Source organism: Odontesthes bonariensis, chromosome 18, assembly GCF_027942865.1.
Source record: "Odontesthes bonariensis isolate fOdoBon6 chromosome 18, fOdoBon6.hap1, whole genome shotgun sequence".
Classification (NCBI taxonomy): Eukaryota; Metazoa; Chordata; class Actinopteri; order Atheriniformes; family Atherinopsidae; genus Odontesthes; species Odontesthes bonariensis.
Window position 1 is genome coordinate 22,170,784 of NC_134523.1, and position 24,642 is coordinate 22,195,425.

The window sequence follows — 24,642 nt, forward strand, 5'->3', positions numbered from 1 at the left end:
ACTATTTATGTTCTCAGTGCTGTATGTCTCTGTTTTCTGATCAAACTTTATACCGTGATGACTGATCTCTAAATTCAAGATTGATTGAATGATAGCCTGATATTTTGCTGAAAGAATCTCAGTTTTCTTCAAAGAAATATACACTTATGTCAAGTCTGGATTGAAGACTTTCTTCAAGTTTATAATCAAATCTTTGGGATCTGAAATATTTTAATATTTCTTTCATTTTCCTGTTGGGATCTGTTTGCATCAGTTCCATCAGTTCCTCAGTTTTTCCTCTAGATGGAGCCAAAGAGCAGGGTTGGGCCACAGGCTCTGCAGGTGCGCTTTCCTTCGCACCTGCAAATCATCTACCCTCATCAGAGGAGGATAAGAGGAGGTGTCGGCCAGCACTTCGACGCCCGAGTGTTTTACTGTCGTGGTAACGCTAGCCAGCCGTACCTGAAAATTCTATGTTCAATCTTCTTACTGAAGACTTATTTCTGTATTCTCATTCCCTGTTTCAGGTTTTTTCTCCTGTCGATGGTCTGTACTCAACCTTTGTCTGAGTTTCAGAGGAGAGAAAAACAGGAGAAATGTTTATAATTATAGTATCCATTGATTTTTTTTTTTTTAATATATATATAAATGTCACACAACTCTTGTGTAAGTGTAGATATCTTCTGGAGTTAGTGCACACTGAATTTTAGTTTCCCTTTGTACCCACTCTATGCCAATATATGTGTTTTCACCCCGAACACAGTTGAGATATTGTTTTATATGTACCTATTCAAATCTGAAAATGGACAAAAAGGGATTCAGTATTCAGTTTGTGTTCATTTGAAAAATAGTCCACATCTGATTTTGAGAACAATTGACTGTTTATTGAGACCGATAGCAGAAAAAGAAACAGAAAAGCTACAGAATGCACATAAAGCAACAGAATGCAATAACTGTAAAATATTGTGGCATTTCCCTGCTTCAGCTCCTTAATGGAGGGGGGCAGCACTGTCAGGGTGGGACGGACATCACCTAGGAGACACCAGTCAGCTTAGAGAACAGGAACCACACACTTGTCCATAGAACAGCAGACACTTGGACATCTCTACTGTCAGAACTGATTTTCTCCTTTAAGAAGTTTCTGTCAGGTTCTGCTCCACCAGTCACTGACTAACACATTGTTTCACTTCCCTTTAAGAAACCTCTGATGCACATCAGCACAGAGAGAATCATCACACAGTTTGATCTGAAATATCTAAAACTGTACGGGAAATTTAAAATAGCAGATGTCGGGATATTTACAAATTAAGTTTTGCTTTAGTTCCAGTTCAGAAAAGCATCTCACTCACATTAAACATTCTACATATGGAGCATAAATATTGCTTAAACAAATGAACACATGCTTTATTTTAAAGGGGATTTAAAGTAACGTATGACATGATCATTACAGAGATTTTAGAATATTTCCTCTTTAGTTTAATGTTGTTCGACTTGTTAAAAATGCATGTTTTTCTTCATTGTAGAGACAGTCCTGCCACAATACGATGTCAGCATTGTGTTTTGTAAACACTACCCTGTACAAAAACACATGCAAAATAAAACTTCAAACGTGCTCAGAAGAAAAGTTCAGTGTCTTCGATTTTCTATTTAGAAAATATAAATGAATCCTGAATTTCATGTCAGCAGGTGACTCAAAGACGGTTTGATGAAAAAGGCTTTTTTACCATTGTGTTATATTTCTGTTAATTAATCCTGAACACAAGATTTTAACTGCCCAACAGTTTGCTGTTGTCTGATTCTCTCTTTCATGAGTCAGATCATTTCGACAGGAGACAGAACTGGACTGCAGGCAGGCCAGTTAAACACAAACTGTTTAAGTCACTGTGAACGAGGTCTTTCATTGTGCTGCTGATATAATTTAATTCATCTTGATGAGTAACTATTTGTCTCTCCAAAACTGCAATATAAACTTCCACTTATAAACAAGTGTGTCTATCTTTTGAAAATCAGCATCATCAGAGTTCCAACTCCCTGTTGGAGTCAGTCAGAGCATTTCCATAGAGAGCCACTTTGCATCAGCAGCACCATGCTCCAGTGCTCTGGGAGAGTTTATAGTCCTGAGAGTTGAACACTGGATGACTGACAGCTGACCTTCATGACACCAGAAGCCACAGAAATCCTCCTCATCAGAAACATGACTTTGATCTGCGTCCTCATCTGGACTCTCCTCTGCTGCTGCTTCACAGGTAAAGTCCAGAGAATCAAACTCCTCTCCTCTATGAACATCCGTCCCTCTGAAATGAAGCCGACAAAAGCATGAAGCTGCTTTATGTTTTTGTCTCTGTATCCTCAGAGTCCAGAGGTCAGGTCACAGTGACTCAGCCTGGAGCAGTGAGCTCTGCTGTGGGAGGCTCCGCCACCATCACATGTAAAACCAGTCAGAATGTTTATGTTGATAGCAACGGCCACTGTTTAGCCTGGTACCAACAGAGAGATGGAGAAACTCCTAAACTACTCATTTACCGTGCTGGCAGCAGAGAATCAGGGACTCCAGGTCGTTTTACAGGCAGTGGATCAAACTCTGACTTCACTCTGACCATCAGTGGAGTTCAGGCTGAAGATGCTGCAGTTTATTACTGTCAGAGTGCTCATCATATCAACAGTCAGTGGGTGTTCACACATTGAAAAACAGTCGTACAAAAACCTCCCTCAGTCAGACTGAACAGAAACTGAACCGACAGCTGCAGAGACTGATACAGTTCACTGAGGACACACACATTAGAGGTTATTAAACAGTTAAAGGTTAACTCATCCATCTCATCCAGTCAAAATCCATATTAATCTTATTTTCTTATAGATTCATATATAAAAGCAAAAAGGAGCAATTAGTGACAGTTCATGAAATATGCTACTCCCATGACCTTTGACCTCAGGTTAATCGTGCATCTCAACTGTCTCAACTATGTGTATTAAAAAAAAATTGAAAATACAATTAAAGCTGCCGTCGGCAGGTTTTCAAAATTCCGAGTCTAAAGTCGGAAAATTCGAACTGATACAACTTTCGGGCTCTCCCCCTCTGTGGACGAGGTTGTGCACGTGAGTTCACACCAGTGTGCGCGCACACAAGCTGGGGGCAGACTCACGCTCAGCATGGAAGACGTGGTTGGTGACTGTTCTGCTCAGATAATAGATAAATAATAAACCTAACGTGATTGGTTAAAAACAGCCGGGAGCGCTCGATTTTTGCAAGCACGATTACAGGCTTCAGAGGGAGCTACAGAATTCGGAATTTTTCCTAAACAGCCTATTTAAATATTCTCCTTTCAGAATCCCATGACAGTTCAAGCTAATATAACTAAAAAAAAGTTTCCGACGGCAGCTTTAAAGTCAAAATCCTAATTATCAGCGATTTAATGGTCTAGAAGAAATCTGCACATCCTCTCAATACCATAAGATTTGAATAACATTTATCTTGTTGTAGTTTTCTAAAAAAGCTCAACTTGACAATGATTTTAAACAATTGAAGCTTTGATTGCACTAATATTTTCTGCAGAGATATATAACTATATGTATATCATTATATATATATATATATATATATATATATATATATATATATACATATATGTATATACTTCATATATATACATCGAAAACTATTATAATAGAACACAAGCATGGGAGCACATGTGAGGGAAACTTTTTTGCACAATTTCAATCTTTTTTAAACACCAGTGATACGAAGGGAGAGAAAATAGCACCAAGCGATCTTGAGGTCTGACGTTTTCCTGCACAACGATTTTCTGATGCAAATGTATTACTCTTTTGAACGCATATTGTTTTGAGAAACAAAACGCTTTATTTTTTAAACCCCAGCCAACTAGCCAGACTACTTTCGTCAACGCCAAAACGAGGCCGGAACTCAGCTCACAGGACCCAGTAGGGGGTAAGAAAATGTTCATAAACGATATTGCTAGTATGGGATGTCATACAGCTTCACTTCAAAAGAGGCCAACTATCCCTTTAAATTCATGAGTTGATACCAAACATGAAAATAGGTGGTGGTTCAGGGTGAGACTCTCCTCTGAAAATGTTATGATACAATTAGGTTCACCACAATAATGCTCTGCTTTGATGGAGAAACACTGAAACAAGCCGCATTGACCATGTTAAAGAAATGATCTTCTGCTTGGATGATGATAATTTTTCTTCAAGCTGGATTTGTCTCAATAACTGTTGTCATATTTTTTTTACGTTTTACAGGTTCATCAGGGGATATCATCCTGACTCAGGCTCCTGGATCTCAGTCTGTTTCTCCAGGACAGACTGTGTCTTTAAAATGTAAAGCCAGTTCAGGTGTTAGCTATGATGTGCACTGGTATCTTCAAAAACCTGGAGATGCTCCTAAGCTCCTAATTCATGATGGTAATGTGCGTCAGTCTTGAGTTTCTGGTCGTTTCAGTGGAAGTTATTCTGGAACTGACTTCACTTTGAGCATCAGTGGAGTTCAGCCTGAAGATGCAGGAGTTTATTACTGTCAGCAGGATTACAGCAGGCCACTCACACAGTGAAACAACGTCGTACAAAAACACAAATCTGTACAAATCCACAGCTACACTACAGCTGAGGCTTTTAAATAGAGTAAATATGTTTATGTAACAGAATACTGTCACAAATCATCATATCAACTCACATTCTTAACAAATTATTTAATACACCATATCTCATTGCAGAAAAAATACTTGGTGTATTTTCCATTATTATATCATCACTGTTCATGATGAAACTGAGACAAGCTAAATGTTGTTAATGAGATAAATCCACTGTCTAATTTTAATGCAGAAGTATATGAAATCAGGTGCACATTTATGATATGAGCTTGATGAATTATTAAATTTGTTTATTCTTTAAAATGCTATCAACATTAATTGAAGCATATAAACGGGAGTGTGAAAATGTTGCTGACAGTAGATTCAGACCATATCTTCTTCTATTCAAAATGAATCTTTATGTATTTTCTTATTTGCTCTGAAAAAAATCAGATTAATGTTTATTCATTTAATCAAAACATTCTACATTAGAAGTTTAATAAATAAAAATGTAAATTTCACACTTTAAAGTGAAATCATCATCAAACTACTTTTTAGGTAAAACTTCATACGTGAAATGTAGGACATGGATCTGTTTCAAGACCTGATATAAGTGAGAGTCATTGTTACTGTCAATGTTAATTAAAGTTTGACTATATTTAGGCCTCAGTCTCCATCCTGGTCTGTTAGATGGTGCTGAGACAGGTTTGTTTTACCGGACTGATGATGTGTTGCTGGAACAGTAATCCTGCCCTGTAGATATTTCCTAACAACCAAAGAAAATTAGATAGAACAATCTCTATCAAAGTAGTGTGATATTTAGTGTTTCCTTTTGGACTGAGATAATCTATCTAACTTATTTTAGTGCTGTAAGGTTCATATGTCATGAAAAAGAAGTAAAAATACAAGTTTGATTTGTTTTTATTATTTCAAACAAACAGAAGCAAGAATCACCTTTAAGATGAAATCAGTAAGACTTTTAAAGCAAATAGACTGAGAGCAGGAACAGAACAGAATCAGTATCAGAGTCCCAGTGAGTCAGGTCAGGACTGGGAACACTGGCCTCTCCTCACTGTCTCTGAGACTGGAGTCTGGCAGCCCTGGATGGCCTCACAGGTCACAGAGCTGGCCTTCTCCCACAGGTCTGCAGGGAGCCTCAGGGTGCTGCTCCAGCTGTAGAGGCCGTCCTTCTGCAGCACAAAGCGGCTCGTGCTCTGATCCAAGCTGCTGCTGCTGCCGTCCACCTTCCAGGACAGACTCCAGTCTGAGGGGAAGCCCTTGTTGGCCAGACACATGAGGGTGGCCTTGCCCTTCTGCAGCCCCTCTGTGGAGGGGGGGAACACCGTCAGGGTGGGACGGGTATCACCTAGGAAACACCAGTCAGGTCAGAGGACAGCAACCATAAAAGTGTCAATCAAACAGCAGACAGTTGGACACCTTTAGTGTGAGAGAGTTGACTTTCCACTTGTAGAAGTTTCTGTCACATGTAATTTCTGCTCCATCAGTCACTGACTAACACATTGTTTCACTTCCCTTTAAGAAACCTCTCAGCAGAGACAGAAAATCATCTCATAGTTTTACCAGAAATATCTGAAACTCTACGGGATGTAAAACAAACAAATGTGACATTATAAGTTTTACTACAATATTCTCAAAAGTTAAAATATACATCAGTTAAAAGAATTTTCTGAAGACCAGTTCTAACATTAAATGTTCTTCAGATGGAGCGAAGTCATTATTTGATAAAACACTGCAAACGATTTTAAATTAAATTTCACATATGGCATTATTCTAATAGAGAATTTAAAATTGAAACCACTCATTGGTCAAATTTAGTCTTTGGACTTTAAAGCTTCTAAAATACAGTTTGACATAAACGTAGAAAAATATCATCAAAGCTGATCTGACGACTTCCACAAAGATAAGTAAAACTGAATCCTGAAATAGTTTAAAATGATGAATAAACATATTTTACTCAGTTTAAGACATTCAAATAATCCTTCAAATATAAATTATTGTATTTTTAAAAAAAAAAACAATATAAACTTACTTCCAACTTCCAGTCTGGTTCCTCCACCAAAAGTCCACCACAGTGATACAAACTCATTGAGCCGCCGTACAAAAACCTCTGACTGCACAGAGACACGGCTCACGGCTTTCTGACTCTGAGACAAACAAACTCAGCAAACCTTTTTTTGATTTCTGAACAATTTCCTCTCATCAAACTTTATTGTATTAAAACTGAAAATAACACAGAGCAACAAATCCGATTTTTACATGTGCATTAATAATTTAACATATTACTCAAAAGTGTAAAAATATTCCTCGAGTTATGAAAAAAGACTTATTCATTGCTGTCCTGCTAAACATTTTTGTCAGAAGTGAGATATTCTGATCACATTAATTAACAAATAAAAAAAGATACTGATACTGATAAATATTTTGAATCAGTAGCACATTAAAGCTATTGATCCACTGATAAGACCAGACATACCGTAACTCAGTCATTTTATAAATGAATCATTATTTTATCAACCCTAAATTATATTCTCTCCTACAAAATAAGGATGAAATCCTAGAGGGGGATGTTTCAAACAGGATTAAAGCTAAAGTGTCTAAAGACTCAAGCGACTCACTCCAGAACAAGAAATCTTTCCACAGAGCAAAGTGTTTTCTCTATAAAGGCTACTTTCAGCTCCTTTATAGTAACATCACTATATTTTCAGTGCTTCCAGAACATTATATTCTTATGGTTGTCTGAATAAAGTTTAACATACTTACATTTTGTCTCGTGTGAAAATTCCACGGATATAACACAGCACATCTTTTACATGTTCAGAAATGTTTTTATGGAGGTGGGAAGAGGTGTAGGGTGGCGTTATTGTCCAAGTGCTTTTCACCTTTCAACTTTGCTCAGTGTTGTAGTATGTTTGGGTGGGATGTGAATAAAAACATGTTTATATGTTGGCATCATGTGTTGTAAAACATGTGCAAAAAATTTTCCTCCATTATGATGTTTTTGATATAGGTCAAATGTATCTGTTGTGTGTTGACTGGGCCCTAAAAGCACAAACACCATAAGTTTGAAACTTTGTTTAACAGAAACAATTAAAAAATGTATTGATTTTCAGCATTTCCATTGACCAACTATTCAGAAAATATAAAGAAATGTTCAGTTTCATACCAGCAAGAGGAAAAAGGCATGTTTATCATTGTGTTTACCTTTTCCTCTATGTTACACTTTTTAATAATTTGGGAGAAGAGGAGAAAAATCTTTTTCATCCATTCATCATTTTCTATAGCTGCTTTATCCAATCCAGGGTCTCAGGTGGCCGGAGCCTATCGCAGCTGTCATTGGGCGTTAGGCGGGGTACACCTTGGACAGCTCCATCACTCTATTAGTCCATTACAATTGACTTATAAACACGTTATTTATTTATTTATAATAATCATCATCAGAGAGTTCCAACTCCCTGTTGGAGTGAGTCAGAGCATTTCCATAGAGAGCCACTTTGCATCAGCAGCACCATGCTCCAGTGCTCTGGGAGAGTTTATAGTCCTGAGAGTTGAACACTGGATGACTGACAGCTGACCTTCATGACACCAGAAGCCACAGAAATCCTCCTCATCAGAAACATGACTTTGATCTGCGTCCTCATCTGGACTCTCCTCTGCTGCTGCTTCACAGGTAAAGTCCAGAGAATCAAACTCCTCTCCTCTATGAACATCCGTCCCTCTGAAATGAAGCCGACAAAAGCATGAAGCTGCTTTATGTTTTTGTCTCTGTATCCTCAGAGTCCAGAGGTCAGGTCACAGTGACTCAGCCTGGAGCAGTGAGCTCTGCTGTGGGAGGCTCCGTCACCATCACATGTAAAACCAGCCAGAATGTTCAGTATTGGAGCAGCTACCACCTTTTAGCCTGGTACCAACAGAGAGATGGAGAAACTCCTAAACTGCTCATTTACTATGCTAGCACCAGAGTATCAGGGATTCCAGGTCGTTTTACAGGCAGTGGATCAAACTCTGACTTCACTCTGACCATCAGTGGAGTTCAGGTTGAAGATGCTGCAGTTTATTACTGTCAGAGTCAACACCATATCAACAGTCAGTATGTGTTCACACAGTGAAAAACAGTCGTACAAAAACCTCCCTCAGTCAGACTGAACAGAAACTGAACCGACAGCTGCAGCTGTGAGAAAAACTGAACATTACAAACTCTATCAAAGCGCCTCAACATCAACTATCAACAAACATTCTCTGCGTCCTCATTTGGAATGTTTTTGGCTGCTTCTTTACAAAATTCCAGAGAATAAAACTTCAAAGAGCTGTAAGCTTGTCAGCTTATTAAACAGCCCATACTGAAGATAAATAACTAGAAAAATTTAAACAAAAATGATGTTATAATCCAGCTGACTGACTGCAGAGTGAAGATTGAGAAAATGTTTGTTTCAGTTTCAAAAAGTGAAACTTAAACTTAAATTCAAGTTGAAGTAGTGCAATGCACATTAAATAAGTAGAATGGTGAGTTTCACCAGCAAGTCTCACCAGACAATAAGTCCCTTCCTTCTTTGGTTTGACAAATTGTGCAAGATCATGCAGCTAATGCACTGCTCAAACACTCCTGCTCCGCTGTTGCAAAGGAATGATGCAATGTGCTGAAAAAATGAGACTGTGAGAGCATTTTTTATCTTCGTTCAACATTGTGAACTTCCTCCTTTAAAAGTCTGCATTAATTGATTCATTCAATCATCCATTTTCCTTCCCAGGCTTCATTCTATTCAGGGTCTGAGCTCTGAAAATCCTGTTTTGGTCTTTTTTATTATTGGATAAATTGGTCAGTGCTGCCATCTTCTGGCTTACAAGTGCCATTGCATATGATTATAGGGGAAGGACATGAAATTTAGGGCTGCACAGCGGTGTGGTGGTTAGCACATGGGGCCCTTCTGTATGGAGTTCTCCCTGTGTATGCATGGGTTCTCCAGCTACTCGGACTTTCTCCCACTGTCCAAAAACAAGCATGTCAGGAGTACAGAGTGGATGGATGGATGGATGGATGGATGGATGGATGGACATCAAATTTGCCCTTTCAAATCTGACAGGCCTACATGATTTCAGACAGTAACAAAACTGAATATACTGTATGTAGAACTGAAGCTTCCAGAAAATCTGCCACATAATGAAGAAGGTAATTCCCAAACTGCTATTCAGCTGAATGTCAGTACACATAATAACAATACACTGATTTCCTTGATCTTGTTCATTAATGCTGAATACATTTTCTGAGGACTTGATACAATCAAGTACGATTTGCACTGTGAGTATTACTGCATAAAACTGTGTCTGGTGAACACAGGAAGACCAACAAAAGCACACTTTGTGTGTCAATCGTATCTATTAACACATCGCTTTCAAATCCACTTCACATCTCCCACCATCGGTTTGCTTTGCTGAAAAAAAAAGAATATTCTAAGTGGGGATAGTGGAAATAACTCAAGTAAAATCAGCTGTGGTGAGAAATGAGATGGGTCTAGGTTTCCATGCATTGAATTCTGCAGAACTTTTTCAAGTGGAATAAAAGATTCATTTGTTCTACTTTGAGCTGTCGGACAGATGGCTTCACATATTTATTCTAGAATACCTTACAGAGGAGTCCATATTGGAATCAATGGCTGCAAAAAAAAAAGCCCAAATCATCAGCCCTCCACTACTGTGCTTGACAGTTGGTATGAGGTGTTTGTGCTGCTGTGATGATGCATTAACATTTTGGAGTTAATGCAAAACCCAGGCTGTCTCAATTGCATGAATTTGTCAAACAACATGTATTTTATAGGTGAAATCTGTAGGATTGCACATCCATGTGTCTGAAAGAAATTTTAAAAAAGCCCTCCGAAAACATCTCTGTGAAGAGGACTTGGTAGTGGTTGGTTTCGCAGAGACCATGACATGGTGGTGTGGCAGCAGCTGGTTCTTAAAGTACTTTCTTCTTTTTCCAATGGTCGTAAAATCATCCTCTTGTCTCGCTTTAATTTTGAAAGGCATAACCGGAATGGCCAGTTTCCCTCTCTGACGTTGAACTCCAGCGGTCGTCCGTTCTCTCAAGATTTCTCTCACTCATCATCAGTGACAGTTTGTGGTCTGGTTCACCCGGTAAAATGTCGACCACCGCGAGCTCCCCCGACGGCATGTACTCCAAACTGTTAGACAACGAGGGCAGCTACGAGTTCCACCGCGGTCCAGATGTGCAGCACACTGGTAAGAGTCAACGCCAAGTTTAAGATTTTACTCCAGCTGCCAAGTCTTCGTGGACAAGTTCAAACTTATTTGTTTTTGTGTCAGCAAAATCCACAGTGAGACAGAGAGTATTTCTTCACTAAAGACACAGCTTCACCTCTAAAATGAAAACACACTCTTCATTTTCGACATATTTGGTTCAAATCACTGAGCGGCTCCTGTTCTGAATATAATGTTGTTTTATTTATTGCAATACGCAATCATTTCAAACGTATGGTGATGTTTGGTCGATAGGGAGGAGAATAAAAGAAGACCACAGGTTGATAAGTCCAAGATGAGCGTTCAGTTTGTGCTCAATCAAAAGTCCGAATTTCACAGACAGCAAAATTCCACATGATTATAGCCGGGAAATGATCTATAGTTGTAGAATTAGGGAAAGTAGTAAACGACTGAATTGAGTGACCATTAAAGTCGATTACTTTTGTGGTTATTTTCTAATGTATTCCATTTTCGTAAAGAAAATCATTTTCAGAGGTGTGACAAAATAAAAACACTCGCTTGTTATTGAGAAGAGAAGGCCTTTTCCCACTCCCACTACAGAGTTTCTGCAAACTTGGAAAAGGAGGGTGTGGTGGGAGGTATTATCTACCTTAAAATGAATGCTACTGCATATCACTACATGCACTGATCTTATGAACTTTCTGAGTTTTGTGTTTCTCTTTACTTTCTGATTAGCTGTACAAAAGGAAGTCTTCTCCCAGCCAGCATGTCCATGTGGGGCAGTGGTGTCAAAAGTACACATATTTCTTACTTAAGTAGAAGTATAGATACTGCAGTTTAAAAACACTTTGGTAAAAGTTGAAGTATCAACTTGACCTTTTTACTTAAGTAAAAGTGAAAAAGTATGTGCTCCAAAACCTACTTAAAGTATAAAAGTACAAAGTAACCTTTAAATATTTTTTTTTTTAAAACCCACACACAAAAAGGTAGATGCCACTATATGAATTGCAAGCTTAATTTGAAAACTGATTAGTTCTACATGTGGCCCAAGACAACAATCATAAAACCATTACTGTCAAAGACAAAGTCATTCAAGGAGCATGTTCTTTCTCAAACTTTATTGGAATTCAGTCCCATCGAAAAAACAAAAAAAAGTCTTACTGCCTGAAAAAATTTATAACTATTCCAGTTGTTATTCCGAAAACATCAGAGGCAAGGCTAACGCCTTTGACAATTGATAGCTGCTAACCGGGCATGTCTTGGCATGTTCCTATGCTAGCCAAGCTGCAGCAAAATATATCAATTATCAGTTCATAGTTCGGTGGTAACAAAGAATAAGCTTACAACTTACCTCTACATGTTTTTTCAAATTGGAGGGAGAGTTCTTGAACGCCAAAATTACGTGGGTCTTAGGTGTGCAGAGTTTACATTGCATTTTCCAAGAGTCATTTTTGCACCTGACTATTTTGAAAAATTCTTTGAGATAGGGCCAAGGATGAGGAAGGTCTCTTTGGTCTCCGTCTCCATCTCCCGATACGCTCTCGCCTGTGTCCGACCTTTCAGACATTTCAGCATCTTTTTCTGAATCGGACATTTTGCGTTTGCAGTTAGTTGTAGAACACCTGCTCACTTCTGACGAATGACGATTTAATTTGACGAATAGCCTAACCGATGAGTGTTTGCGTTATATGATTCATCCAATTACACTCGTTCTCACTAGGTGTGAATGGCGCCACTGATCTGTATTGGATGGCGCACATGACGTGAAATACATAAACATTAAACTGAAGCCAAGAGTTAAAAAAAAAAGTAACGAGGCTGTTTGTTTTGAAAATGTAAGGAATAGAAAGTACAGATACTTGTGTGAAAATGTAATGAGTAGAAGTAAGAAGTAGGCAGAAAAATAAGTAATGGAGTAAAGTACAGATACCTAAAAAGTGTACTTAAGTACAGTAACGAAGTATTTGTACTTCGTTACTTGACACCTCTGATGTGGGGCCCATAAGGGTTAAATTTGGGCTGCAGATAAGGGTCCCAGGTGGGTTTGTCCGCAGTTTCCACGGTGGCCCCACCTGTGTTTGCCCATATGGGTTTCAGGTTGCTGTGTGGCTTTAGTTGGACTTTGCATTCAGCCAATTCAAATGTGAACATTCTTTTACTTTGTGTGATGTGTTTATCTGTATTGCCTTTGGAATAAATTAAGGCTTAGGGTAACCCTGACCCCCGACCCTTCAAGTTGCACTTTGAAACCCATATGGGCAAACACAGGTGGGGCCACCGTGGAAACTGCGGACAAACCCATGTGGGACCCTTATCTGCAGCCCAAATTTAACCCTTATGGGCCCCACATGGACATGCTGTAACTGTAAACCAACTTAAGGACTAGAATACCAGCCCTCATCTGCTCGAGTCTGTGATTTCCATGCTCCACTGCAGCAATATTCACAATTTTCTGTTTCTTGCATGAGAGCAAATGTCAAAGAGATCTAACAAAGGTCCCCCATTTGAAGTCATATCCCTGCAGCTTCCAGATTCTAATTAACAGATAAAACTAAAAGGCAAATTCCTGTGATCAAATTAAAACATTGTCAAATATCATGTGGTGCAGTCTCCTAAAAAAAAAAAAAAAAAAAAAAAATCTTCCTGCTTCTGAATTATTTCGTCAATACTGCTAAAATGGGAATTGAAATAAAACGTCCTGCCTTGTGCCAGCTGCCTCACATCCAAACTAAACGTATTTCCTCACTGCAGTTTGCTTTGTTAGATTCTTGTCTGGCGTGTTTAGCATTCTGAACAGAGGAAAGATGTTTTTTTTTGTGGACAAAGGATTCAGTTTCAAGCAAATGTAACTAATCTGTGAGTGTGTGAATACATTATACAGATATCTGGAGCCCATAAAATAACAAATATAAAAAATTTCCAATGGCACAGGTTGCTTTAAGTCATTAATTAACTGCAGATCTTCTAGCAGCAGTAGGTACAATAATATTAAACAGATTTTTGGCTGACTGTATAGTTCCAGTCGGAGATATAGAATAGAATAGAAAAATACTTTATTTATCCCCCAATGGGGGAAATTCCAATTCAAGTAGTTCAACATTTTTTTTTAAAATATTTACAATGATTGAATTAACAACAATGAAACAACAATTATAATACTACTAACTAAATAATAATAAATGACTAAATGGCTAAATAAACAAATAAATAAAAATCAATCAATTTGAGAAGAACTCAGCAGTCACTGTTATAAAGCCTTATGGCTGTAGGAACAAAGGACCTTCTGAATATAAGGGGTTATTCAAGGCTTCGAGGGGTTTGGAACATTTAAACAAACACTTTGTGAAGTGAAAATAGCCAGTATTATTTCAGGAATTCTACTTGTTCAAATTATAGTGAATTAATGCAGCTTCTTTTAATTATTGCAACAAGTCTTCCAATCTGTACAGTCTTATAAGTAAATTGTTCGTAAAGTTGTATTGGAGACGCATGTTAATCAGCAATGATGTATCACATCAGAGAATCATATAGCTAGGTCGTTTGTCCTTAGTATGAAATGTGACACATATGAGCATTTCCAGTGTGTTTATGGCACAGTAGCAGTAAACAGAGCAAACGTTATTATGAAGAGTTTACTCATAAACAAGTGACAAGTTAATAAGGAGGCTGGAGTAGAGGAGGAAGAGAGTCACAGACTCAAGTTTGAGACCATGATACAACATTTGTTTTTTTACCTCCTTGTTTTTATTCATTAACACTTCTTTTCTGTTTCATGTAGGTTCAGAGATCACTTTTACTTGGTTAGGGTTAGGCAACACAATTTCCTGGTTAGATCTAGGCACATAAACTGCTAAGTTAGATTTAGGAATCAAAACTGCCTGATTTGGGTTTGGAGAATTTTGTGTTTTTTTTGCTCAAACACAACATAAACACCACCTTAAAACACGCCATTTGGGAGGTATCGAGCCAACAGGACACACAAAGAAAAGGGAATCCTATTTTAATCAAGACCGTCTCACTTGTCACCTTCAGATCACCCAGTGTCCCCAGTCATAGTGACCCCCAGGCTGAGTGGCCCCAGACCCTACCGTTTCGCCACTATCTGTCTGACTTTGCTCTGCGGTGTCCTGCTGATCTCCATCATAGCCATCACTGCTCACTGTGAGTACACACCTGTCGGATATGACTGACTCTCACTTTGCTCGTTCTGGTCCTGAACATGAGGTGGTGCACACGTTACTGCAGATTTTACAAAGCATTGATGGGTATAGGTAGCAGTAAAAGTATGTTTGATCATTTCAAGTAAAAGGCTTATGAGGTATAAAAGGTCATCTTTACGATTGTTTTTCCTTAAACCGAACCTTGATTAATATAACTCGCATGCCTTCTTAGATTAACATTGACTTTGGCTGTAGAAGTGGGATATTTTAGAAACTCAGAATGTCTTTGTTTTTATAATTTTTGATAACATACTTTCAATCCACCATTGTGTTTATGTCTAAATGTCACCAGAACAGCCAGTCTTCAAAACAAAAATATATATATTTAAGTTACAGAGGGATAGATATGAATCCGATGCAGCGTTTTAAATTTCTTTAAATATTTTTTATGAGATGATAGCGAACTTGCTGCCACTCCCAAATGCCCGAAATTGATGTGTTATAGAATACAGTCTCGCAGGCCCACTACATTGGCCAAGTCAATGGTCGTCCACCTAAAGTCTCTGTGGAGCTAAAAACAATCAACTGACATGTTCACATCTGAATGTGTTCCGTAGATAAGAACAAACCTCAGGGCAGTGGTGAAACCACCTTACAGTTGCAGAAGCAGGATGCAAACATCACAGCTCTGATAGCCTCCAACAACAAACTGCAGCAGGAAAACGCGCAGCTGCTGAAAGAGAGGGACGAGCTGCTGGCCAAACTGGCAACCAAGATAACCACAAAAGGTACTCTTCTCCATACCTTTCTCTCTATATATAGATATATATAGATATATATCTATATATACCTGTATGTGCTCTTTCACACTGAAAAAAGTGACTTTTTGGTGAAGTAAACTCTATTAGAGTAACTGTCATAATTTCTACCTTGTATTTTTAAGATTCAGTAAGAACTCCAGCTTCTTTGGTAAAATTAAACATTTTATTAACGTAATACATGAATTATGGGGGAAGATTAAGTTTTACTTAGGTTTCCTCATACAATTTAAATGTTTAATAGTTGAATGTACATAAACCTAGAAACACTACATGAACTTTACTCTGAAAGTGTATCGTTGTGTAAAATGTTAAGTGTAAAAGTTACTTCACAACAGCAAATACTACAGATATATAAAATGTAATTAAAATTTGAGTAAAATGATCTTCCTGCCTATGAAAAACAAGTTGAGTTTACTTAATTTGTTTAAATAAATATAACTTAAAACTTAGATGTAATTAAGTAAATGTTACTTAATATCTTCAAAACTGTTATGTTTTATGGTAAGTAAAATATACTTGATACTGGCAAGTGAGTGTTACTTGATACTGCAGCATTAAATATTACTTAAATCATTTGAGTGCAAATACTTACAAAGGTTTTTAAGTAAATCTTATGAGTTGTTTTTTTCACTACTGTCATAAGTAGTATATTTTACCTTCTTACAGCTGGGAAATATAGACACTGTATCATTTTTCATTAATTTGTTGTGCCCAGTTTTTTGCGACACATTTTGTTGATTTCTCTTGGAGTATTTTAAGTATAGTTAAATATTCTAGTATCCTGGCTCTAAAATTCTTCTCTGACAACAAATCCGTTAGATTTTCTGGACTTTTTCTGCAATCTGATTTAAAAGAAAGGTCTGTGTGGTGGGATTCTTTTTTGCCACAAGGTCATAGAAAAATGTTTTCACTAATTACATTGCAGTCCAGTTCTGAATTTAATATATGTGTGAAGAACTCAATATCTGTTTTTCTTTTTTTTTCAATATATTTTGCATCAATCTTGTCTTTTTTTTACGACCTGCTTGTCATCAGCTCCTCATGTGATCAAACCAACGTCGGAGGCAACACAGGCCCATATCGTGTGCCCTGTGGACTGGTATCTCTTCAACAACAGCTGCTACCTCATCTCCAGGCAGAGAAGGAACTGGAGAGAGAGCCAGTCGTTCTGTCAGAATGAAGGAGCTCACCTGGCCATCATCCTCACAGCTGAAGAGCAGGTACAGAGCTGCCATGTTTGAGAATGTTTTATTAGTTTGTGTCAGCTGGAGTTTATTTTTATTCAGTCTTCAGCAGATGGGGGTATAATATCAGACATACCCATCCTCTCTCCTTCACTGGCTTCAAAAAACACTTCATTAAAGATTTTCTGTATATCAACAGTGCCATCATGTTATCATTTTCTTAAAAGGCCATCCATGTGTGTTGTTATTGGGACTTCTCCTTTCTTCAAATGGATGTTATTGAATGGGACTCCAGACTGGGCGACTTTCCAAGATGTCTTGTGTAAAAAAAAAAAAAAAAAAAGACCTGAGTCAACTTTCCTTTAGCTTCCCTCAGCTGAGGAACCTGATGAGCTGCTGTTTAAACAAGCTAACAAAAACAAAATCTTTAAAAAACCCTGACCTGTTGCATGTGTTTAGGAACACGAGCAGTAACCCAAATAGAATCAAAGCAGGCCAGAAAGTAGCAGATCAGACAAAACTGACTGATTCATCTGCAGCTGCAGGTGTGCATGTCTGCAAAGGAGAATCTTTTTCTACTGTTTGTGTTATTCCCTCATCTTAATCACTGCTGTATTTCCATTTTGCATTGGGTATTTAAAAAGAACAAGACCGTGCATGATTAATATGCACATAGTAATTGCTACATGCATTCTTAGCATTTTTTTTTTTTAACGAAATGTGTCGACAAAAAGCGCTCAGACAGCACATCCTGTTCAAAGACCCGTGACCTGTTTTGTATTTTTTGGAAAAGATATCTGAATCTGCATCGATTTCATTAGATTCAACTTTAGCTTTTTGTGATCATGGGAAACCTTACCATCTGATATAAAAGGCACAATCAGAAGGACAAATAATCAGCCTGGCCTCTCATCTTGACAGAGACGGTGACGTTTTATTTGGGTTTTTGTAGCGATCCAGTATCGACTCCTGTTTGGCGACTGGGAAGGATTAGTAATTAGATAACAGGCATTATTCTGACTCCACCAATGCACTCTAATGTACAAAAACAATCAGTGATAACTGTCTTATTTCTTATGGTTTCCTCTCAGACTTTTCTTTGGGATCTTCTTCCCAGAGCGCACTGGAATGCCTTCTGGTTTGGAATCACTGATGGAGAAAATGAGGATCAGTGGAAATGGATCGATGACACTCCTCTGGTCGGCGGGTGAGTTCGCGTCTTTCTTTCTTTCTTTCTTGCCTGCCTCATGTTTTTCTTCTGGTGTTCATTTACTGTATACAGTTTTTTTTTTTAATAATTCTCAAAGTAACTCATGAAACAAATACAATATTCATTATGAAAAGCTTGATTGAGTGTAAATAAGGATGCATAAGACAAGAAAGGACTTGAAAATTAAATATCATATATTAAGAACTCTGTAGGGTGGCAAATGTATTCAGAAGCTTTGATACAAAAATAATTTATGCATTGTAACTGCGCTCTTTGTGCTTCAGCAAACCACGTAGAGACTGAATGATCAGTGGACTTTTACCTTTGTTTTACACTGAGTGTTTGCACAGAGTTTTTGCCTAACACACAGTCAACACTGTCTGATATGAAAGAATTCTTTTCTATCATAAATGACCAAGGTGACTAGTTTTAAACTGGTTTTTTTCTTATTATTTCTATGAAATCTTCAACTTTTTCCCCTATTCATCTTGTAGCCATGTGTATTTTGTCTTTATTGCCTCTACTGTCAATGCTTCCTCATTTATTTCGACAAAACCAGTTAAAGGGAAGTGTGCCAACTTTGCAATCTCTCTCTTGAAGCTTTGCAGTGATATGGAAAACTTTTTCTAAACTTGTCAAGTAGCCAATAAGATACATTCATAACAATAATAATAGTCAGACCATCATATAAACTAGATCTATTCAGCATAATTTTACCCGTCAGAGTTTCTTAAGTAACCCTCTAAGGGTAAATCCTGAGACTTTTCCTCTTGTGCAGTTCTAAATTTGGGGTTTTGGATTAAATGTCATTAAATGTCATTTAAACTTCATTTATAAAGGGACTGCAAATTAAACTGTGGTCCATAGTCATGTCCAAAGTATGAAAGTGATTTTTTTTCCAACCCTATCATCTTGTCTCAACATTAGGTTCAATTGTTTTAAAATTTGACCAAATACATTTAAAGCTAATTTGTCTCATCTCAAATGTCTTCATCTCAGCTATGATTTGTGTTAAGTGTTAAAGAGCAAATATTACCATCTGAATCCTTTTACCTGCTTAGCATCAGCATGTTAGCTTACTGGCGTAATTTTTTCAGTGCAACCTCACAAAGCAATCAGCATTGACTTGTTTAATAAACTGTTTGATTAATCCCTTTGAACCCTTAACCCAAATCAATGTATTGTGCAAATTATAATTAGTTGATTATATAAGTAAATTATGTTAATTTCCTGTTTATCTTCATCTCATTTATATTCATTTTAGTTTTAATGATTTATGGGGAATGTTTAGACTACAACTTGTTTTTTTGTTTGTTTTAATTGCCTTGAAAAGTCATTTGTTTAGCTGTTCAATAGAGGAGCAAAAAAGAAATGTCAATGCAGAGTTCAAGTTACAGACTACATTTGGAGGGAGACCGGGATCACATCCATCTGCTCTCATTCCTTTTTTTTTACTGTATTATTGCTAAACTGAAACACCCTGACCTGTCAACTTTCATGAAAAACATGTTTCTTTGCTAAACAGACAAATGTGGAAACAGTTTTGCTTTAAAATGCAAAGTCATGTGATTTTCTTTCTGTCTTTCTTCTGTGTTGGAGATTCTTCATTGTTTCCTCACATTTAGTATTTCTGCACTTCTTTTTTCTTCCTAATCGTTCCCCTTTTTTTGCCAATTCAACAAATTTTCTAACAACCATCTGATTTTTCTTCCTCATTTTGAAAATAGTGGTGGACAACATATCTGTTGTCGTACAATTTTTCTTGTTCCTCTTTTCCTTTCGACTGAGGTTACACTCAGATGTAGTTGAAAAATTTAACATAATCTTTCCCTTTGGCATTTTCCGATTACATGGAATGGTATAGTACAGTTTAGAGCACTTTGTACTGTGGCAGGCCGTCCGTTAACATCTGGAACAGATTGCGGGGTTGCGATGCGGGTGTGGGGGGCCGGGGTGCTACCCTTCCCCTACCGTGTCATACCCGCTGGGCCACTCAGGATGTCCTGGTTGGTGTTTTTCCTGGATTCTGGGCTGGTCCTTTTTCCTGTTGCCCCCGGGTTGGGGGGGGATCATGCCCTGGCTGGCTCTATTGCTGGCAGGGTCTAACTGGGCTGCACGATTCCTGCTGGGACTGCGGGGCAATCCAGAGCACTGGTGGAGGTGCATGGCAGTGGCCCAACACACCAGCACCAGCTGTGATCCAGCCTGACACTGGCTGTGGTCACTGGATGATGCTGAGTTAGTGCTGAAGGTCAACATCACTGTTTTATATCTGACTGCTGGAAGGCTTTATTTTTCGGTGGATGTGGGGTTTACTTACAGACCACAACACAAACGTCCACACATTCATCTGTACGCACCACAGTACACCTTACACACACACCTGTCATTGTCTATTGTCTTTATCTGTCCCGTCCTCTTGTGTTCCACTGTCGCCGATTCTAGTCCTCTGTGACTAAATCCAGGTTTTTTGAATCAACAAAGCTTGTTAGATTAGATTGTCAAAGAGGGCTGGTGAAGGACACACTCACCATCACTTGCACCTGTGCACAAGAAAAAAATGCAAGATTAAAATGCATATATAAGAAAAATGGTTTCTTGCCAGACCTTGGAGTCAACCATTGATATAGATGCAGACAGTGGAAAAAACAAACAGAAAAACTAGGACTGGGCGAGCTAACTCGTTATTATCACGTTAACTCGTTAATTATTTAACGGCGACAAATATTTTATCACGCATTAACGCAGGTTTTATTATTTATTTTATTATCGTAAAAGTCTTTTGCTCACAGGCTTTTATTTTGTAAACGTCTGTTGCTGTCTGCTGCGGAACCGGAAAAGAAAGTAATCGGCGGATCCACCAAACATGGAGAAGGGTACGGAACTTTTATTCGGCCATTTTCATTTTAAAGTTCTTCCAGACGGAGGAGTCGACAGAACCAAAGTCATATGTAAGAACTGCCAAGTTGAATTGTCTTCTCACCGTAGTAGTTCCAGTCTAAAATATCACTTAAAGGCAAAACACACAACTGATAGCAGCAAGTCATTCATCGAAAAATTGTAATCGTTGCCCAGCCCTAAAAAAAACAATATCTGGAACAGATTATTAATGTCTTTGGACTGCAGACATCAGCTTTTGTCAGCGGACAAACAAAGATCAATCTGTATCAATCATATCATCTTGGTTGATAAACATGTTCATGTATCCATCAGTTACGGAAAAAAATTGCGGCACGTGTGCCCAAACATGATATCCGTGACTTGTGTTTTATAAAACAAGGAAGTGTGTGTGTCATGCGCGTGGGCTGCTGTAGAGATGTTGTTGCCACACCAAGATGATGATTCTCTATTTCCAGTCAGCGCTCTGCAGTGTTTCCACATCACGTGTAGTATTGGCTCAGCTCGCTTGGAACTCCAGCTGAGGTAGTACCAAAAACATTAACGGAATAACCTACAATGAACTGAACTGGGGAAGTGCTATCAGTAAGGAAAAACCAGAGACGTTAAATAATTAATTAAAAAGATTAAAGCACAAAATTTAAAGAAAACATTAAAAAAATGAATAGTTAAAAAAGGTAAAAGGTGTAAGCTGAAGTAAAAGGGTAGAAATAGAGGTCAGTTCAAATAAAAACCAGCTCAAAAAGCGTTAATATTCCCAGCTGACGTGGACCTTGGTAACATAAAGTTGTCTCACTGTGGGTTATAGTTCTGACTTTTGGGACAATTAAAAATCCCAGACTTGAAGACCTTTCTTTCGGGGGGGAGATCACTCTGCATCAGCTTGTGTTCTGGCAATATTCTTAAGGTGATAAAAAAAAAAGTAGTTTTAGTTACACTGAGACAGTGAGCTCCAAGTTAAGTTTGTGACTGGGGCACAGTTGGTTCGGATCAAATAGAGCCCTGGACTGGCAGATAAAGTTCTAGGTGTCATAACGGTCAAAACTAGCAGCTCCTAAAGAGGTTGACATAGATGCTTAGTCACTTAAGTACTGGAAAGTGCTTCATATTTGAAAAAAAAAAGCATTAAATCAAACTGACTTCAACCAGGGTTGGATTTTACTAACTGGTTCCATGTAATTGATCGGATTGGTTAAAGCCAGGCAGTTATAGACGTGGACACATTTCCAAAGTGTTTCCAGGGACAACTTCCCAGATTATTTTGTACAACAATCAGGTGCATCAGTGTATGATTCCAATAAAAACCAAAAAATTAAAAGTTGGGGGCTAAATAGACCACAATGGCTCCGTTAAGCACAAAGAGTTACGACCCAAAGGGTTAATGTGCATGGAAAGCTTCAGAAAAAGTGCTGACCAAAGTGCTGTCTGTTTGCTTCTCTTCCTCTCTCCTTACTGTAGTTTCTGGGAAGTCGGCGAACCCAACAATCACATCAACGAGGACTGCGGTTACATTGTGAAAACACGTGTATTGGAGCGGGTGGCGATTCGGAGCTGGATTGATGCCCCCTGTGAGATGGTCTTGCCTTTCATCTGTGAGAAAGAGATGAATGCTGGTGGAAGCACCACCAGATCACAGTGAGATGTCAGCAACTCTCTGATCATCTGAGGAAAATGAGAAACTTTAATCAGTTTGTTGTTTATGGTTTAAAAAAGATGTACAGTATATTTTTTTTGCCCCCAATTGAGTCACATTTTCCATCTAGAATATTATCGTCCTTCATCTGGGACAGAAACACAACTCTTGCAAACCGGGTTGAGAATGTTTAAACGGGTTTACAGTAAGCAAAGTAAATACAGAAATATAATCTCTTCAGGAGTCACTTTAATACTTGTGTATCATATTTGTTTTCCTGGTAACTGACTATATGATGATAATCAGTGTTTAATGAAACCGCACTTTACAACATAAAGACAGTATTAGAGAAATTGTAACGCATTATCTTTACAACAGACAGTGACTATGTTCGTATTTTTCAATTTCCGGATTCCCTGTGTTCAGTCCATCTTAGCTGTCCTAACCAAACTCATTTTATCCACTTCCTGTGCTTGTGGAACCATATCTTAAATTTGTTTATTTCTCATGCTGATTTTATCCGAGTACAACCGTGTCTGTGCCAACAGTCTGCAATAAAGATGTTGTAAACAACTCAAATCTAGATGAGTTTCACTAAAGTGAAAGTTTCTTCTGATTGTTTGACCTGGAGAATCCTCTTGGTGATGCATTCACTGCGAGGGATCAGCAAGGCAAAGCCCATCATGTGATGTTCTCCCGTTGATCTCCATGACAGTACAGTCAAGTTATGAAAACATTGTTTTTCAGCCGGAACACAGAAACGTTATCGCCTAAACCCAACCAGGGAGTAACAAAAGTGTTTTGTGTTTTCTTGTTATTGAGGGAACATAACTTGGTCTCAATCTGCCCTCACAAAAAGGTCCATGGTTTAAAGTGCTGCTTTCCTCCTTCTTATGAACACTTTGTGGGTTCTTAAACAAAACACTTGAGAATGATGTCTGCTCCGAAGTGGAAACCCTTAGGACACCTTTATAAGGGCTCTGAACTGTTTCAGGTGGAAGACTTGTCATCTTCTCTTTTTTATAGAGCACATGTCTTCTTTGGATCACTGGCTCTTTGAAATGTGAAGTATAGCATTTCTTGTACTGGCGGATTGACAACAAGCATTTGGTGTTTGCTTGTTTACCAGAAATGATTAACCGTCAACAATGTGTACCTTGTGGCATCCATTCATAATCATTATGTGCTGTGTTTTTTTATTTAGCTGAGATATGTGTTCATTAAGTGAAATACAAACTTCCAGCTGTTTGCTGTCATTGAAAATAAATCTTTGCTTACTTGTTATGAATTGTCGGATAAGAACCATATGTGGCTTCAGTAGCTGCAGTTGATTTAGTTACAAGTTTGCCCTTTTTTTTAATTCCAAGAAAACTCCAGCTGACTCATTTCTGATATGGAGTATGACAGTGGTACTACAACTTACCTTTTTTTTGTTATACTTAAGTTTGAAACTGGATCAGGGATTCAATAGAACTGTTTGTGCCATCATTTTTATTCTGTTTTTTTTTTTCATATAAAATGGTTTTCTTTCTAGCCTGGCGACGCCATCCTACGTATTTCCGCCCAAAGATTTTGGCTCCGCACATAGTCTGGCCAAATCCCCCTACCTCGGTTCGCTCAGTGTTTTGCCAATCAGCAAACAGTTGCGAGTGGTGACGCAGAACTCACGCGCGGAGTCCATTGTAGTCCATATAATTGTAGTTCAACCGCAGCGGAAATAAACATGGCGACACACTAGAAGCTATCCATGAAGTTGTCTCAACTCTGGAGATCATTACACAATTAAAACGAGAGCAAGAGGAATGCCTCGTCAATTTTGTTAGTGGCAAGGATGTCGTAGCTCTCCTTCCAACTGGCTTTGGGAAAAGTTTGATTTATCAAATGGTACCGGTATAATGAAAGCGGATGTGGGAAGCGTGATTCGCGAGCTAGAGCCT

The 24,642-nt window shown here is 38.2% G+C and overlaps 1 protein-coding gene and 1 gene segment (V, D, J or C); one reads left to right on the plus strand and one right to left on the minus strand.

Annotated features, from left to right (window-relative positions):
• Window positions 1-5,473: 5,473 nt before the first annotated feature.
• LOC142367362 (Ig kappa-b4 chain C region-like) lies at window positions 5,474-10,223 on the minus strand. The segment is given in 3 exon segments: window positions 5,474-5,934; window positions 6,619-6,733; window positions 10,212-10,223. Coding segments are annotated over 3 exon segments (450 nt in total).
• A 423-nt stretch (window positions 10,224-10,646) lies between these two features.
• On the plus strand, window positions 10,647-23,278 carry LOC142367408 (uncharacterized). Its single transcript, XM_075449375.1, has 6 exons — window positions 10,647-10,820; window positions 14,832-14,960; window positions 15,577-15,747; window positions 16,816-17,000; window positions 18,056-18,171; window positions 22,531-23,278. The coding sequence occupies exons 1-6, from the start codon at window positions 10,721-10,723 to the stop codon at window positions 22,709-22,711; spliced, it is 882 nt and encodes a 293-aa protein (XP_075305490.1). The 5' UTR covers window positions 10,647-10,720; the 3' UTR covers window positions 22,712-23,278.
• Window positions 23,279-24,642: the final 1,364 nt, after the last annotated feature.

Excerpts from the sequence above, each read along its gene's own strand:
- LOC142367408 (XM_075449375.1), top strand. The coding sequence starts at position 10,721 with ATGTCGACCACCGCGAGCTCCCCCGACGGCATGTACTCCAAACTGTTA. Across the intron at positions 15,748-16,815 it reads AACCAAGATAACCACAAAAG|CTCCTCATGTGATCAAACCA; the intron begins GTACTCTTCTCC and ends GCTTGTCATCAG. Across the intron at positions 18,172-22,530 it reads GACACTCCTCTGGTCGGCGG|TTTCTGGGAAGTCGGCGAAC; the intron begins GTGAGTTCGCGT and ends TCCTTACTGTAG.